Source organism: Oreochromis aureus, linkage group 13, assembly GCF_013358895.1.
Source record: "Oreochromis aureus strain Israel breed Guangdong linkage group 13, ZZ_aureus, whole genome shotgun sequence".
NCBI lineage: Eukaryota > Metazoa > Chordata > Actinopteri > Cichliformes > Cichlidae > Oreochromis > Oreochromis aureus.
The window spans coordinates 30,226,726-30,245,745 of NC_052954.1; the positions used below are offsets into that span (position 1 = coordinate 30,226,726).

Sequence of the window (19,020 nt, forward strand, 5' to 3'; positions counted from 1 at the left end):
TTTAAAATCCAGTCTTAAGTTTGCCAGCGTTTGCCTATTATTTATAGTTCATGTATTAAACTTAGGAAATCCTAATCAGGTAAGGCTCAACCTCCAAAGCTGAGCGCCTTTAGGATAGTTGCTGGTAATTTCTCCAGTGAAGTAAAAATTTAGGCTCAGTTTGCAGAAACTTTGACTTAATAACTTAAAATTTCAAGTTAAGTAAAACTTTGTCTTACTCAGAAGTGAATTGACATTTTGAGACCCTTGGTCAGTAAATTCAGATTCTGAGTCAGGTAACTCATTTTTTTTTTTTTTTTTTTTTTTACATTTCCTGCTTTTCTAGTGGTGAAAAGCCTCCAAAGAGTTGGATGATTTTCTCTTTTTGCAACTGGATCCATCCAGATACTGGAATCAGGGCGATGGCCGTGTTGATTATTCCACCGTCTCCACACTCACTCAATAAACACAAAAAACACATGACGACACTCAAAATGCTATTGTTGAAACTTCAAAATGTGGAATTCAAAACCAGTGAGTGATGTCATGGTCATAGTCTGCATGTCATAGGTGTGTCGTGACTATGATGCATCTACAATCTGTTGTTTGAAACACACTAAAGCTACCATTGCAAAATACAACCAACATTTATATTGCTGTAGTTTGTAGTACTGTAAGTACTTTATTACACAACCTGTTAAATTACTTTGTTACTTTGAAGGTTTTAGGCAGCACGGTGGCACGGTGGTTAGCACTGTTGCCGCACAGCAAGAAGGTCCTGAGTTCAATTCCACCATCAGGCCGGGGTCTTTCTGTGTGGAGTTTGCATGTTCTCCCCGTGTTTGCGTGGGTTCCCTCCGGGTACTCCGGCTTCCTCCCACTGTCCAAAGACATGCAGTTTGAGGGGATAGGTTAATTGGATAATCCAAATTGTCACTAGGTGTGAATGTGAGCGTGAATGGTTGTCTGTCCCTGTGTGTTGGCCCTGTGACAGACTGGCGACCTGTCCAGGGTGTACCCCGCCTCTCGCCCTATGACAGCTGGGATAGGCTCCAGCGCCCCCCGCAACCCTGGTAAGGATAAGCGAATGGATGGATGGACTTTGAAGGTTAAGTTTTAACACAGATGGCAATTACAATTTCCAGTTTCAAAATGTATTTAAGTTTATATATATGTATATGTACACACACACACACACACACACACACACACAATTATAACTGTTTTGTTTTTCTTTCTTGGCTTCATTAAAAAATTCTTGACATTTTGTGTCTCGTTCCAGATTAAAAGTCCCCATCATGCAACGTCATCAAATGTCGTGTGGTCTTAGTTAACTTGAAAAGTATAAAATGTAGTAAATGTTTTTACTACAGTTTGAAGTTGGATTAAGTAGGGCAGGAGTCAGTCCCGAGGCCCGTGCACGAGAAGCAGCCTCGCATGTCGTCTTCGGTTTGCCTTTCTTATCACTGATCTGCTGTCAGTCTCCACAGCAGTGTTTCCATCACCGAGGCTCCAGAACGTTCAAAATGGCGAAGATGTGGAAAGTATACTCATCCAAACTCACTTCTTCCACTCATACTTTAATAGAATAATGAAAACACCCTGCTGTCCTGCTTTTAGCCTCAGTTAAAATTGAAATCTTGTTCTGGATTTTACATAAAACTTGGATTTTTTTTTTATTGAATCTCTTATCACGAAAATTTTTTACCATTCAAGTCCAGACAAGTTCACCATTTGCACTTTTCTGGTGGTTGTCATTTGGGAGTCATTTACTGGCATTGTCCGTTGAACTACAAACCAGATTTCTATCTATGTTGCAGGTTGTCAGGTGTAGATATAACACGACTGTATCAATTTGTGTTTATGTGTAAGCATCTGCAGAACAGACCAAGAGCTGGGTTTAAATATTCACTTTTTCTAATTAGGATATGTAAGGTGTACAACTAAAAACCAAAGTAGACAGAATAAAGCAGGACAGCCTGCGTCACAGCTATTGTTGTTATTCTGAGCGGAACATCAAAGTTTCTCATGAGCTGTGGTTTTAAGAGCAGGTTGCACCGCATTGTTCAGAAACACATAAATGCTTTGGGTGTTTAACATTGTCCTCCTGAGTCAACATCTCAAATATTTCAGATAGAAAAGATACACATACAGTAGCCTCTGCTTTTTGCTCACTGTAATGTAATACAGTGAGCAAATTATGAAACATATTTTCATCTGTTTTTTTTTACACATCTGAAATCAGTGCAAAGTGAGCATTAAAAATCACAGGAGCTGAAATGATACGCCAAACAAACAGCTGTCTCTCTCTGACATCATGATATTTAATTCATTTCAAAAAATTAAAATACACCTTCACATCCTTTTAAAATACAGTACATTTGGCACGTAGCGCAAAAGGGCAAAAAAAAAAAATCAACATGAACACAAATGAAGGGCATGGAAATAATTCATCAATGAACAAAATGTACAGACAGAGCTTCACAAATACAGGGACTGTGAACAAACCAACAAAAACCGCATAAACATACAGTAACACTCTGCGGGAAGATGAATGTTTGACACTGTATGCATCATAATACTGTATCCACTGTTTGAAATCAACATCGTGCCTCCGTGTTTTACATTTATCTCCAACCGCCTCCATTTGAGAACGAGTGAAAATGAGTTTCCTACATGAAGGACGTTTTTGTTGGAAACAGATTTAGCACGGAGGACTAGGTGTCCCTTTCTAGTTGTAGTGGGACAAATAGTTTGACTTTTTTTTTCAAATGAAAGACTAAACAAACTTGCAACAGGAGACACGAGAGAAGAAGAAAAGTTGGATAATGTTAATCGATAGATCCGCTGTATTTACAGTAACACATCTTCAGCTCTTCAAACTGCTGCTACAGCATGGGTTTTACTGCTACATGAATGGTGCTGCTTGTTGTGCTATTCTTGGACTTTAATGAAAGCTCATTAGGCATAATTGATAAGAGGACAGTCAACTCATTTAAATGTCATCTGCATGTGAATAAAATTAGATCACAACTCCCACAAATTACCACATATGTAACTTTTTAGCACGATTTGAAACCAATTTCGCAGTAAAGGTTCTATGTTGTCATCTTTTGGCTGATATTAGCCTATCACAGCTGTATGTTGTCAGATTTCTTTCTTTTACACCATAAAAAGAAAAAGCATAAAAGATGTTTGATGACATTTAAAAATGCTGTCATCACACAGTTTGTCCAGCTTTGACTGACTGGCACTGGTACCGGTCCAAAAAACGCAGTATCACCCTTGAAATGTCCGAGCACTTCATAAGCAGAGGCTTTAGTCTGGATGGGGAATCAATTTGGAAATTGAACAGTTATTCTATGCCATTAACATCCCTGACACCCTGCCTTCTTCCTCTACTCTGTGCTACCTTAAAGAGACCAAAAGTAGCTTCTGAGATACTTCTGAACTGTGCTGCTACATGTCTGGTGGAAGCATTGTGCTCAGTGGACGTAAGCAGGCTCTGGTGTATTACCGGGACCAGTCTTGCTCCAATCATAATGCTTTTTCACACACAGCACTCAAAATCTTCAGATCTGAGAATGGCGTGTCTGAAAAAGACTCGTCTATCCCTGTAATTTCAGTGTGACATCTCGAGGTTAGGCCACTAAAACACGGAGATGAATTGGATTTTAATTGTAACTGCATTTTCTTTCTGTTTGTTTCAACAATTGCAAAAGCATGATAATCAGCTCTTATTTATTTTATTTATTTTGTGAGTTCTAAATTAAATGCAACTCACCAGTGCCAGTGCAGTAGTTATGTCCTTCTCTAAAAGGTCAAAACCAAAGTCTTTGGTCAGCATGATCCATCCATCCAATTCAGGGTGAAGGCGTGCTGGAGCCTATCCCAGCTGCCTTGGGATGAAAGCTGGGGTACATTTTGGACAGGGCTAACACGGAGACATCCACACCTACGGCCAATTTAGAATCACCAGTTAACCTAACCCCTACTATCTGCATGTCTTTGGATGGTTGGAAGAAGTACATGGAGAGAACCCATGCAGATGCAGGAAGAACATGCAAACTTCACACAGAAAAGCTATGGCCAGATGGTGGATTTGAACCTGGGACCTTCTTGCTCTGAGACTGTGTGCCCCGTGATCTGTCAAGAAGATCTAACATGTTCCAGATATTTTAACAGATTACCTGCAACTGCTTCTGTCCCCAGATAACCAAGGATTTCTCAGCACAGAACCGAGGTGTTGTCTCCGTTGTAGCTACCGTGTTGGTACTTTCCTACTGGAGCTGTTGTTGCCTCTTCGTGACGGGGCGTTACACATATGGGTGGAGGCTGCCCCTGTCAGACAGGCTTTAAGGTAACAGCCCAGCATCCTTCACACCGTTCACTTAATTTAGTCATTTATTTGTTTTGTAAGAATCATGACTAAGACTACAAATGACCAAACTAAATGGTCACCATGACGAGTTAAGAAAGGTGTTGATGTCCACAACCTGCACGGGACAGGTTAAGAATACCAACTCCTGTGACCTCCAAGCACTTCATTGTTGCACATTTCCTTAAAATTGAATTTGAAGTTTGCACATTTACTCACATAGCAGCACAACATGAAACGTGCACTTGGGACTGAGCATCAAGGAGAGTTTAGATTTGCTCCAGCTAGCGGTGCATGAGCCCATCAGCGGTACAGAGACTACTTCCTGCTTAGCTATTTGGGAATTGTGACCATTATTTACACAGTTCTTTCTGAAAAAGTACAAAGGAAATTAAAAAGCACATACACTTTAGGTATTAGTCTATTAAATAGGCTCCCTTTAAACTTTAGGTTTTGGTGCATTTATTAGTGCCTTTATCTGTCATCACTTCTGTTGAATATGCCCTCAGGGTGACTTATTGATATGTTTACATAAATGATCATTTTTATAGGATCTGAAGGCAGATTTCAAAGCTTTAATCTACTTTAAAACCTTGTTCTGTGTTGCATTCACTATTTTTTTTATAAGTGTCTTTGTTCTGCTGTCATGCTGGAAGGAATTTAATAAACAAATGAAAACATGAAAAGCAACGTCTTTTAAAAATCTGCTACAAGCTGTAGCCATTTTTTTTTTTTATAATATCACGCTACTTTCTGCACTTGCTGCTCTTGACAATATTTATTTTTGGCAAACATCTTTCATCAATGCATGGCAATTACATATGAATGTGAGAGAAACTTGTGCATTTGATGGTTTCTGAGAGAAGGTGATGAATAATAGTCACTTCTCTGTGACCTGAACCTACTGCACTTTTCTTCAAACGCAGGAACAACGGAAGAAAAAAGCAAAAAAGATAAAAAAACAAAACTCCTATCAGAGTATTGCACATGGAGTTTTCTTTAACATTTGTGGATTCTTTTCAGCTCGCTATAAAGGTATCAACCTGCAACATGGAGCAAAATCGGTCCAATTTCTTCCTTATTTGAAGCTTATTTTACTTCCATGTTTAGGCCGTACAAGAGAGGGGAGGAAGAGGAGGGTCTGATCAAGTGAGTCTCACTGAAATCTACAACATGAAATTTAAAGATTTCTAAAAACGCAAAAAGAACAAGACAATCCAGTAAAAACTACTCAACAACAACCAAAAAAGATGTATTAAATAAAAAAATTAAAAATAAAAGTACAACTCAATGGCAAGAGAAAACGGGCTCTCCACGTATGTACACACACACACACACACACACACACACACACTGCAGAGCAAATACATTCAGTTGAACACATTCTCCTCTGTGTACGATCCTCGACTTTCCTGTGGAATCACGGGGTTTGGTTTGTCACGTTAGAGACAGTAGGTCCAGTACATTCACTGGTAACACAGTTACTGTACACACACGCGCACACACAAGGCATTTCAAGGATAAACTGGTCATAAAGGTGTTTAAGGAGCTGACCCAGGAAGATTTCGCTCCACAAGGTGCATCGAGAGAATCAGTAACAAGCACTTCAGCTAAAATGAATCGTCTTTTTAAAGGGCACCCCGGACGTTTCCGATTCAGCTTGTTATTTGGCTTTACTAGACAAGTGTCTCCGTGTCAAGTATCGTGTTATATGCAAAACAGCTTGTTAACACTGTAAGCAAACCTCATCGCCATAATGGACACTCCCAGTAGAAAGCTACAGTAGTACCATTTGTGGTACCATTTGTTTTTGTTTGTATTTTTTAACGAGGAACTAGAATGTCGATGTTGAGAAGCTAAAAGAAAGTTAGTAACGGAGCACAGCAGAACTGCTGAGATAAAGCTAAACTCAAATTTAAAATGCCAAAGTGTCACTCCAGTGATGCCTCTTCTTGAGTTATTATTTAAGGTAATAATGCACTGATGAATACTGAGACTAAACTTTTAACGTCAGAAAAATCTCTGATTTCTCACGCCTCCTTTCCACACTTCTTTCCATAACGAATGAAACAGTTTTCAAGATATTTCGTGTTTAAATACAATCATTGGTTCAATGATTTTTTTTTTTCATTTACATACACGTAGGGAAGAAAAACACCGTTTAAACACTGAGACACAGGACGCAGCACATCATGTAAAGAAACAACTCTCTCTAGAAGAGGTGTGCAACAACACATGCATGCACACTTGTACACACATGATATTATTTCTCTCTCACTCTCACACACGGAGAACATGACCTTGCCTTTGTATCTACTTCAGTTTGGTTTTGCTCGCCGCTCCGCCTGCTTTTACAACACATCCGAACCAGCCGAAGGAGCATCGGGTCATTTCTTACAGTAACTGACCTGCACTTGCATGCTGCTTGAGGTCCATGGGATATGCACAAATGGACAAACGACAAGAGCACAGAAACCATAATGAGTAATACAAATGGTCTAGTATATTTCCTGGAGTGGTCAGAATCTGGAATAGTTCAGGAGGCCGTGCTTCTTTAAATACTGTGTCTTTGAAAGTTTTTCAGGTGTGGTGTGGTGCTTGTGGTTAATGTTACACATCGGCATGTACGTGTCTAGGCTTCGGTCTCGTCGCCAAAGTAGGAGAATCCTTTGAACTCATCTTGGTTGATCTGCTTGATGATGCTGTCTTCAACAGGCGTCAGAACGGGTTCCTCACGGGTGAAGTCCTGGTCAAAGTTATTGACGTCCCTTTTGGTTTTCTGGAAGGAAAGGAAGAAGAGATAAGGTCTTCTTTTGGTGGATTTAGCCTTTGGACATGAAGTGACTGGCTGTGCAGCAGTGTCAGCAGTCTTTAACAAGTAAGATCAATGTTTGGTCATTCCAAAAAATTGCATTTTTGCAACAAAGGCTTAACTTTAACTTCTTCTCTCCACCTTTGAACAGAATAGTAATAATCTTCATATTTTTGCATCATCCTCTGCAAACAGTCTACAGTTGCTTTCCCCCAAAGTTGGTTAGTTACTTAGCGTGTGTGTACTCACGATGCGAGGTTTGAACGGTGGTCTGATCTTCCTCTGCTCCAGCAGCATCCAGTCAATCTCTCTAAAGAACGGGTGGAGTTTAATGGCCTCCTCCAGACCCTGAGCCACCACGCAGCCCAGACGCTTGTTAGGGCTCTTAGTCATAAACTGAGAAGTGCCAGAGAGAAAGAGGAGAAACAGATACAAAAAGAAAAAGAGTAAGAACATTTTTAAGGATATGATTTAAAGAGGGAACAAGAATGTCTTTGTGAAGGAAAGAAAAAACTAAGATAAGGTTTTAAGTCTGTTTCACTATTCATTTCTATTTCATTTCCTGATTCTAATCTTGTAAGATGCAATTAACAGGTATCATTTTCAGAGATCTCAGACTGAGTCAGAGGAAGATTCACACAATAAGGCCAAAATTGACAAACATCTAAAAAAGACAAAGTTTTGTTTCAGAACAGAAGGTAAAATTAAAAATCTTTCAGGGTCTTGCTGCTGCTCCCCAGAACATACTGCCGAATATAAATTACCACTGATGGAAATAATCTTCTTTTAATATTGTGTTCCTGACTGAAATTAATTTTTGGCATTACAGTTGTTTGCTCTTTTTCTAATGCGACCTTTTACGTGTAAAGGCAAAAAAATAGCATTAAGGCTCAGGATGGGTTCAGATCCAAAGGTTTAAAAAAAAAACAGCATGTGAAGAATCACCATATTTTCAAGCAGAAAAGGGGAAATTCTGGGAGTATTAGTTGCTTATTCATATAAACGATACATAAGAGCCATTGTTTTTTATTAAAATGCCTTCAGGATTTTTCGCATGTATGTTAATTAAAAACTAGTGGAGCAGTAGCGCACAAGCTGTTCATGTGACTTGAAGTCCTTCAGCTGGATGACATGTCCAATCAGAGCCCATAGCACCGGTCAAGTGACCGGTCAGAGTCCAAGACACTGTCCAACATAAACACACACTTTCCCACAAGGCTTTGCAGTCAAACTGTACCCACAGCCAAGGTAAACGCAAAGCTTGTGATGGAAAAACTGGATGAACAAATACACAAATGGACAAGTGGTGCTGCACACACAACCAGTACCACACAGAGACAAAAGTAATAGAGAGGGAATTATCTTATGTTGCTTTAGTGGAGGAACAGGAAACATGGATCAACAAATGACACTGAGAAAAAAGCAGCATCCTCACTCACATGTGAAAAAGAGACAAAAGCAGGGAAACATGAGGACAGATGGAAACACACGGCCAGCTCCATTTGTCCAATTGTGATACATTCTACTTGAATCCTTTATAAAGTGCAAGTTTTAGTGCTAAAAACAAACAAACAAAAAGTAAGAATTATATAAGATATACATAAGATCTAATTATATATCTTATGTAGCATAAGGAAAAACACAAGAAAAATCATGAAAGACTTAGAAGACGGTAGTAAAAAGGGTGATGTTAATTTGTGTTCTTACTAAATATCCAAAAATGTCACCACTGGAATTATCATGATATGTGGAAACCATATCTTTCTGTCTTTGTGGAATCTAAAATTGGTTCTGAATCTTCAGAATAATCCCCAAAAGTCTGGACGCAGCATTATCCACATTAGCAGACTGTGTAGGTCAGGGGTGTCCAACTCCAGGCTTTGAGGGCCGGTGTCCTGCAGGTTTTAGATCTCACCCTGGGTCAACACACCTGAATCAAATGATTAGTTCATTACCAGGCCTCTGGAGAACTTTAAGACATGTTGAGGAGGTAATTCAGCCATTTAAATCAGCTGTGTTGGATCAAGGACACATCTAAAACCTGCAGGACACCCCAGCCCTTGAGGCCTGGAGTTGGACACCCTTGGTGTCGGTGAACTGTTTCTATTTAATCTGTATGAAACTGCTTAAATAACTCATTTGCTGGATGTCGACAACAGTGCAAAAGACACAGTGCCACAACTAACTGACCGCTCTTAGAATGGACACGGCCTCCTTGCTGAGCCAGACCGGATAGAGCACGTCATCGTGGAGGATGGACTCAAACAGGTCGTCTTCGTTATCGGCCTCAAATGGTGGCTGTCCTGCCATCATCTCGTACATCAGCACCCCTAGTGCCCACCAGTCCACTGACGGACCATAATCCAGCTCCTGGAGGATCTAAAAAAAACCAGAAATACTCCTCTCAAGCCCAAATTGCTTTTATATACAGTTTATCAAGACGAGCATTGGTCCCCCTATTTAGTCTAACGTCTATCTTAATAAACTGTCGGGGATGGCGTGCTTAGTTATAAAAATACCTGTCTAATCACAGCTTAGTGTTTAATACTCGAGTGACAAACTCAAGTGTTAAGAAGATGTTATGTCTGTTGCTCTGTTTATGCATTATTTGAGTGTTTCTGGGGTTACCTCAGGTGCTATGTAGTCCGGTGTCCCACAGAAGGTGGTGGTGGTGACTCCATTGAGAATCCCCTCCTTGCACATCCCAAAGTCTGCCAGCTTACAGTGACCCTCAGCATCCAACAGAATATTGTCCAGCTTCAAGTCTCTGCAGAGCGGAGAGGTTGTACGGATAAATAATGACAGACATCTGTGTTGTATAGCTACAGCGTGTTTCCATATTCAGAAAGATCAGTCAAATATAGGCATAGTAAAAGCTTTTCAGGAACAGGGGAAGAAAATATTCATTTGCAATGACTCGGAAAGCAAACATGTTAGTTAAAGCTACAGTTATATCATGCACTTTATTTCACGCAAGAGTGTATATTCGAGAAATCAAAGGTATAGCCACAGTTTTATAGTCACAAAAAAATAATACAGGGAATGGCAGGAGGACGGACAGGGGGCAAAGAGAGAAAGTTAAGGGTTGAACAGGAAAGCATGTAAAGGCAAAAGAGAGAAAATGAGAGAGTCAAAGAGATAAGAGCAGCAGTGTTGAAAGATGACAAGGTTGGTCATGAATGCAGCCGCTCTGGGCTTGATGGTTGATTGCTACAAAAATGTCAACATGTCCTCGATGCAGCCACTGCAGCCATTCAGCCCGAGGTGTTTTCATAAATACAGTCGCCCTGACAAGCCAAAAAGGAGACGGAGCGTGCGTGCTTCAGGTCGAGAGCTTATGCAAGTGTTCTGTTTTTGTAAGATCCAAAAATAAAAAAGGGAGTTGCACAATCCTGTGCTGTTGAAAAGTTTGTTCTTTTCTGTCCCATCGTGTTTTTTTCTGACGGAGCATTAAAAAAAAACCCTACGAAAAATTCAGATATGCTAAAAATGTCTATCTGGTTCCTGTCTGTTATATTTCATAACTACACTTATATAATGTTTTGTCATGTGATGTATTTAGCAGTAATCTAACAGGTCCGAGCAGTTATGAGATGCATCTGGATCTCGTGCAAAGTTAAGCCACGAATGCTATGCTAATGGGAAAACTAGCGTGACATGTTAGATGCAGCGAAGCCTGACAGCTGGGTTTCACCACGTTTTTGCATAACAGTTACACTTGGAGTCACGCTCAGGTCACAAAAAATACTGAACATTTTCGTGCTTTTTTTCAAGTTGGAGTGATTTTCACTTGAGGAGGGGAATGTAGTCCACGAGAAGATGATGTTTAATGCTGCGCTGTTTTCACATTCACTCGGTGATTAAAGAACATTCAGCTTCGCCTGCCAAGAAATCAATTTTTTAGTGGTTTTTGTGCTTTTTGTTGTTGATGAATATTTGCTTTCATTTCTCTGAAATCCACTGGAAACCCTAAACTCTCATCAATCCGAGCTGAGCTGGCCAGAACAACCACGGTTTTGTCCCACTGAAGAGCTGGATGCTGTGCCTTGCCAAAAGGCACACTGGCACAGCAAAGAATAACACTTGTTCTGTACTTTCCCAGATGAAAAATTACAACTGCGACCCCCCCCCCGGCTGCCTGTTTGCATATCTCACCCCAAGGCGACTCGCTGCACATTAATTCTGAGCTGCCTGCGGAAAGGTACAAAAATCACATATGAATTTAATGCATTTTTGATTGAATTTAAATGCCCGCTGACGTTAATCTTTGTATTACACATCACCCTGGTGCAGGAAATTCAATATTAAGTGGCTGCAGGTGTTCAGCAGCACTAATGGAATGATATTTATTAATGTGAAAATGCTTTGTGGGCTCAGAAGTGGGTGTAAACAAGAGCTAATAATCTATGTTGCAAACCAGAAAACAGACAAAATTTATATAATCTTTGTGAGTATAGTTTTATCTTTAATTAATATACTGCAGATTAAGAATCCGTTTTCATCATCAAACTTTGATTCTCTGCACAAATCTTCACTGCTATTATCACAAGTGATGAAGTCTTTCTGTTAATAATTGGTAGGATTATGGTGTTATGACTGTTAATGGATGCACGGCAGCCTGGATTGGAATGAAAAAATAAAAAAGGTCTCTGGGCTTTGAACCAACTTCTTTATTAAGATTAACGATCAGTACAGCCCACAAATTTATTAGTTTTTTATTTGGAGGAACAACTTTCAATAGAGATTTCACATTAAAATGTCTTTATTACTTTACTAATAAATGGTATGGTTTGCTCGTTTCATTCGTACAGTGTGCTACTTAATATCAAGTCTGAAAAACATGTTCGTATTGTTCCAACAACACAATAATCAAAATCATAAAATATGTCATAAAGATTCAAGATCAAAAGGTGCAGTATCAGAGTCCAATATTCAGTTAATGCTTAAGTACCATGGCTTGTATTTCAGTCTTTTAGTAAGTCCAATGAAAGCAAATGATAAAATGTATCATCTGTAGATGGTCAGAGTGTACGAGATATACAAATCTAATGAGTTTCGCAGCTTCAAAGTCAATTGAATCAAACGGTGTGGAAGGTGGGGAGGGGGTCAGTGCATGCAAGGTAGTAATCTGCAAGGTAAAAAAAAGAATAAAGCCAACACAGAAGTGCAAAACACTACAGCTACTCAAACGGACACTTCAGGGTAGCTCACTGAGATTGTGTCAATTGTGTCCAATCCCCAAAGCTCCGTACTGAAGCAAATATAAACTTGTTTACAGACTTTTAAGTTGCATTGCGACTGAAAGTTATACATCTTTAGAAATAAAGTTGCTCCATATCACACTGCCCATGATAATAACAGAAATACAAAACGGGAGCAACATGTAAGCCTCCAATGATGATTCAATAAAAAGGGAAGGTAAAAAGGGACCTTCAGGAAGGTTGTTCAATATTAATGTTTTTGTATTCTTAATTCCTTTTTTTCTAACTAACAGGTACCTGTATCTGTTTGATAATATGCATTCAGTGCAATTGTCCAGATCTGGTTACTCCTGGCTCCAAAAATCAGCATCTATGATATTATCCTTTTGCAAACTCTGAGGTCAACAAAATGCTTAGTTTAGGCAGCAGGTAAGCTTTTACTCAAATTTTCAAATACAAACTATTATTTATTATATTTATTTATTTATTCATTTCATGCTGGCACTAACAGAATAAAGCATTACGAAAAACAGAAATTTTACTTTTTACTTTTTTCTCCTGGGATGGAATTTTGTAGAAAATTGTATCTTATTGTATCCAAATCAGTATCAAGTCATTTTCTTTCTGCAGGGAATTCACTGCTGTAGTTTCTTTTAGAGGAGCTGTAATAACGCTCAAAAAGTTGTGCCAATAAACAGGAGCTGCTCTGCTCACACTGTCAGGAGCTCTATTTGGAGTTCACACACACACAAGGCAATTAGGCCCAATTGAGAGCATTTCCTGTGTTTCATGGTAATCTTGAGTGATTTTTCCATTACGTCCCCAGCGGCAGGGCCTATGCTCTGTGACAGCTAACCCTTCTCTCCCAACTCTCTTACCCCCATCCCTCCATCTCCTCATTTGTGTGACTATATGTTCCAAACACACATCTGGTCAAACATACAAACACACACAGACTGTTGCCACTGTATATTTTCTCTTTGTGGAATCACTGCAAGAGAGGCACATCAGGCTGGGAGGATATTAAAGTCAATAAACTTGAGGATTAATTTGAAAAACTATAAAAACTATATTGATGTCAGCGAGTGTGAATATTAGGTTGTGCAACTATACTTTAAACAAGCAACCATGCCATATGTGACAGAGTAGCACTCAAATACTTAAGTTAGATATTAAGGAAAGAGTTTTATTACTTTTAAGCAGAATTTAAAACTTGCAAATTCTTCATAAGAAATAAAACCTTACCTAATATACCTTACCTATTAAAAAAGAAAACAACTTACCTAATTTCAGTTACTACGACTGCTTATTTTTTTGGATTCCTCTCAGATAGTCATATCTTTACCACTTGTTTGTGTGCATGTGCAATAATCGCTACTAGTAAAAGATCTGGGTCTTCAGGTTTGACCCAGACACCCAACAGCAGAGTTCAAAACAAGATTTTGTGGTGACCAAGTGTTGCATCAGGACAGGAACGTGATCAATTGGGACACAACAATATAATCGACACTCAAATTGAAGACAAGCTGTTTTGACACAGATAAAAAGGCACATGTGCAGGACAGCATGTGCAAATGTAAGAGGGTGCACAGAACAAGTGGAATGAGTGGTCAAAGTGGGAATTTCACTAAGTGGTCTGGAAAGAGTCTAGAACTATAGAAGAAGATGACCCTGAAAGAGCAATGTTATTACATCTTGTATATGGTGTTCCGTTTTAGCATCAGGGCAAGCAATTTCGATCAAACGCTACACTGTAAACAACTGAGTAGCATTAGTTGTTTTACGTATTCATATTCATGTTCCTAAGTTAATAGCATATCCTGTTAATAATTCAAAAGTGAACTTAATTTATTGCATTTAATAATTAACAGGTTTATTATCCCATTTTCTTTTATTTGGATGTAATGTTTCCCAGATTTCCTCTAACTTCCCTACTGTGATACTGTCCAAAAGAGGCATATTTGTTTGTCAGTTTCATTAAAGCCAGGGGTCTTGAACTCCAGGCCTCGACGGCCGGTGTCCTGCAGGTTTTAGATCTCACCCTGGGTCAACACACCTGTATCAAATGATTAGTTCATTACCAGGCCTCTGGAGAACTTCAAGGCATTTTGAGGAGGATTTAGCCATTTAAATCAGCTGTGTTGGATCAAGGACACATCTAAAACCTGCAGGACACCGGCCCTCGAAGCCTGGAATTCGAGACCACTGATTTAAGCTATCCAGATAGAAGATAGCAATAGCTATCTGCTATTCTACAGGACAGATTTAACAAGGTGTTGGATACATTCCTGAGAAATTTTGGTCCATACTGGCATGATAGCATCACACAGAGGTTGCTGCAGATTTGTCGGCTGCTCATCCACGATGTGAATCTCTCATTCCACCACATTCCAAACGTGCTATTGGACGGAGATCTGGTGACTATGGAGGCCATTTAACTACAGTGAACTCATTGTTATGTTCAAGAAATGATTTGTGAGATGATTTGAGCTTTGAAACATGTGATCTACTGGAAACAGCCATAAGAGGATGGGTACACTGTGGTCATGAAGGGATGGAAACTGTCAGCAACAATACTCAAGTATGCTCAGTTGGTGCTAAAGGGCCAAGAAAATATCCCTCACCCCATTAGACTACACAAGGCACAGTTCATCCATGTTTTCATGTTGTTCACACCAAATTCTGACCCCACCGCCCCAATGTGGCAAGAGATACATCAGACCAAAATGTTTGTTTCTACAATTTCGGTGCGAACTGTAGCCTCGGCTTCTTGTTATTAAATGACAGGTGGGGCATCTGGTGTGGTCTTCTGCTGCTGCAGCTCATCTGCTTCAAGAATCAATGTGTTGTGCTTACAGAAATGCTCTTCTGCACACCTTAGTTGTAACGAATGCTCATTTGAGCTACTGTTGCCTTCCTGTCATCTTGAAACAATCTGGCCTCTTTCCTCTGACCTCTGGCATAAACAAGACATCTTTGCCAGAGAAGTGCCACTCACTGTCGCTATTTTCGCTTTTTCAGAACATTCTCTGTAAACTCTAGAGATGGTTGCGTGGGAAAATCCCAGTAGATCAGCAGTTTCTGAAATAGCCAGAACAGGCCGTCTGGTACCAAAACTACGACATGTTCACTTAAATCATCTTTCTTCCTCATTGTGATGCTCGGTTTAAACTTGAGCAGTTCATCCTGATCATGTCTACATGCTTAAATGCAATGAGTTGCTGCCATGTGATTGTCCATTCAGATACTGGCATTAATTCAATTCAATTCAGTTTTTGCAAATGGTGCAAAAGTTACTTTATATTCTAAGTTAAAGACTCTAAACTATTAAAAAGGAACCCCAACTACATCTGACTCGTATGAGCAAGCACTTTGGCGACAGTGGGAAGGAAAACTCCCTTTTAACAGGAAGAAACCTCCGGAAGAACCAGGCACAGGGAGGGGCGGGGCCATCTGCTATGACTAGTTGAGAGAGTAGAAGGAGACAGGAAAAAAGGCTATACCTCTTCAACTGCATTAACAAGCAGCTGAAGAGCTATCTCTAACAAAATGTACAATACCTCCAATGTGGTGCTAAAATAGGATATAACTAATATAACTAACCATATAACTAACAGCAACCATAGAACTGATTCAACTATAATACAGGTTAAAATGGACGAAATGGCCAACTGGAAAGACAGACTATCTCATTAGGTCAGGCATTCAATCCTAATAACATTATGCTGACTGTGACTCAAAAGACTGTGAGGTGTGACATCTAGGTCTTTGTTCCCACTATTGTATGATGCCGTGTGATGGTGTTTTACTAAAGACTGTGGTGTATATTCATAGGTTTACTTTACACAGATACATATCTGCTCTTAAACCAGTCTCAACCTGCTCTGTCAACAGTATCACCTCCAAACATTACCTTCCATTTGGTCACATAACAAAGTTGAAAAGAAGGGAGCGTGAGCTGCAGTCTAAAAATATTTCTTTCTTTATGAGTGCGGGGTGGTGGTGGTGGAGGTGATGGGAGCATAGATGAGAGGCTTATGGGAGAAAAGACGAGATGGCGAGGAGAGGGAGGGGGAAGAGGAAGAGAGCCAGGACGTAATGTTCCCAAAACACTTGTTGTTCATCTTCCTCTGTTCAATAAAGTGGGTCAGGGACAAGAGAGAGTGAGAGGAATAGGTGGCGAGAAAGACACAGTGGTAGCTTAGTCAACTCAGCCATCATGAATTAACACGCAATGTGTGCGCATCCTTGCCAACCTCTGACAGAGTAATATTCACTATCAAAACAGCATGACTGAGAAAACACTGTTGAAAGACTGAACCATTAATCTCAATGTTCGTGAACGCCAAGTGGAGTCAGTTTGACCTGGGAATGGGAATGAATTCTTTCTGGAGGTGAGCCAGGAACTTTAAAAAAAATTCTCCATTATGATGCATTTCAATATGCTTGTGATCTAAACTCAGTGGAAAATTACCTTCTATGATACATGAAACTGAGCTGGAGCAGTCAACAAAGCCTTGGAAGCCCTTTCTCCCCAAAAATGCAGAATTCAGATACAGAGCAACAATCCTGCTAAGGCTAACTAAAGCAATAAAGTATTATTCTGACAACCTACTTAAAAATGTCCAAACATGGACATGAATCTTATTGTCAAGTGATGCTCTACAGCAATTAGTATACTATAAAAAAAAAGTTGTGCATCTTTTAGAAGTATTTCTGTGTTTTACAAGATTATACCCCATTCATGAGGTGGACTTTGGGTGGAGTTTCACTTTAACGCGTGATTATGAGGCCAAAAGCAACAAAAACCAAACATGGGACAATAAAGCTTAGAGTGTTTGGTTAGGACTTTGATGACTGATTTGGATACCATTGTGCCAACCAAAAGAAACACATAGACATGGTCACACAGTTGAAATTGTATGATTGGACCCTCCCCCTTCATTAATAAAACCATTGTAACACAAGCTGTGTGAAACAATGAGTCCTGTTCTAGCAGGCACCAACAGGACGGGACATTTGTTTGTCTGAGATCATGTATCCAAAACAACCACGTATGAAAAACTGTAAATCTGTATTTGACATCCTCTGTTTGTAAATTATGTAAATACGTTACACAAGTGTTGCCTTTTTTATCCTTCTTCGTTTTTATGTAATAGCTTATTGCTCTTTCTTCATATTTAGTTTTCCATTATGTTTAACAGTTCTGCTCTTTGTCTCTTTGTCCTTGTTCTGACAGTATTTCTACATATTCTTAATCTGATGTTCAACCAACCATAACGTACTATTTCAGGCATTCATTCTGTAGCTGCTACAATTTAACAGCTATATGTTTCATAAGTTACTAGTTTAGTTTGTTTACCCATTATAGTTAGCTTTATTTTTTTAATACCATTAGTAATAAAAACTTTAACTGATATCTTTTTAACAATACCAAGTCATTGGCTTAGTTTTAGCAAAACACTTTCATTAACATTCATATTAATTAATATTGATATTTTAATATTTTAGCTCACTGAGAAAAACATATATCAAGTGATGTATCTATTATATGTAACTACCAATGTAACTTTCCAAAGCATGACGTACTGATTCTTACTTTTAAAAGCTATTTAGAAACTTTCACTTTTAGACCATTATTGTGTGCTTTAATTTAAACCATTGTAAGCATTATTTCTTTACAATGTTTGCAACCTATGGTTGCTTCACACACACGAGCACGCGCGCACACACACACACAGAGACACACACACACACACAGAGACACACACACACACACACACATGAGCGCGCGCGCGCGCACACACACACACACACACACACACACACACACACACACACACACACACACACACACACACACACACACACACACACACACACACACAGAGCAAAAGGTCAAAGGCTTCAGTGAATAGGTGACATAATCCATGACATAATCCATTACTGGTTAAACTTGTTCAAATACACACAGTTATTCTCCGTGTACCCCTGGTTGGGAAACACAGCTGTAACTGGCTTAACTTTAGCACCCGGCAGGTACCGTAACATTTTTTGTTGTATTTCAACGTAAAAAAAGAGTGCATAAAAGATGGATGTAACTTCCAGGTTTTAAAAAGGGATGTTAGTGTTCAAGTGCCTTACATTAGCTTTTTTTTTTTTTTTATGCCTATAAAAAGACCAGTCCTGAGTCGAACAAACACTTTCCTGGTGAGTTTAAGAGTTCAATCCATGGGTTACAATCAATTTTTTTAAGTCTTGTTCATATCATGTCTTAGAGATGATTATTTGTGTTATGTTTATTGGCTAACGACTTGCCAAATCAGTGTGTAGTTTTACAGGACTCCAGAAACCAGGTGACATCACAACATTTACCATCATCTCACTCAAAGTGCTTTTTAAAACTTGCCTCAGTCACTCATTCATACAAGCACTGTTTTCTATGCTTTTTCTATGTAAATGTGTTCTATCTAGCATTCACACACTATCATACTCAGATGGATGCTTAGGAGAGAAACTATTTTTTGTGTTGATTCATTTTCACATTTGTTTTCTGCTTTTTCTTATTATTCTGGAATTACAAAAAAAAATGGGCCACTCCATTTATTTCTTGTTCTTTTTTATCCTATTCTTTCATTTGAAATGAATGT

The 19,020-nt window shown here is 39.2% G+C and overlaps 1 protein-coding gene across 1 annotated transcript in view; it reads right to left on the bottom strand.

The window, feature by feature from the left end:
* Window positions 1-2,279: 2,279 nt before the first annotated feature.
* Window positions 2,280-19,020, bottom strand: part of LOC116309925 (protein kinase C epsilon type-like) — a 97,438-nt gene continuing 80,697 nt past the window's right edge. The window contains exons 12-15 of the mRNA XM_031726649.2: window positions 9,798-9,936; window positions 9,360-9,548; window positions 7,419-7,565; window positions 2,280-7,136 (exon numbers count right to left, since the gene is read on the bottom strand). Of these exons, the coding sequence (XP_031582509.1) occupies window positions 6,990-7,136; window positions 7,419-7,565; window positions 9,360-9,548; window positions 9,798-9,936 (622 nt within the window). The 3' untranslated portion in view covers window positions 2,280-6,989. The remainder of the gene's footprint in view (window positions 7,137-7,418; window positions 7,566-9,359; window positions 9,549-9,797; window positions 9,937-19,020) is intronic.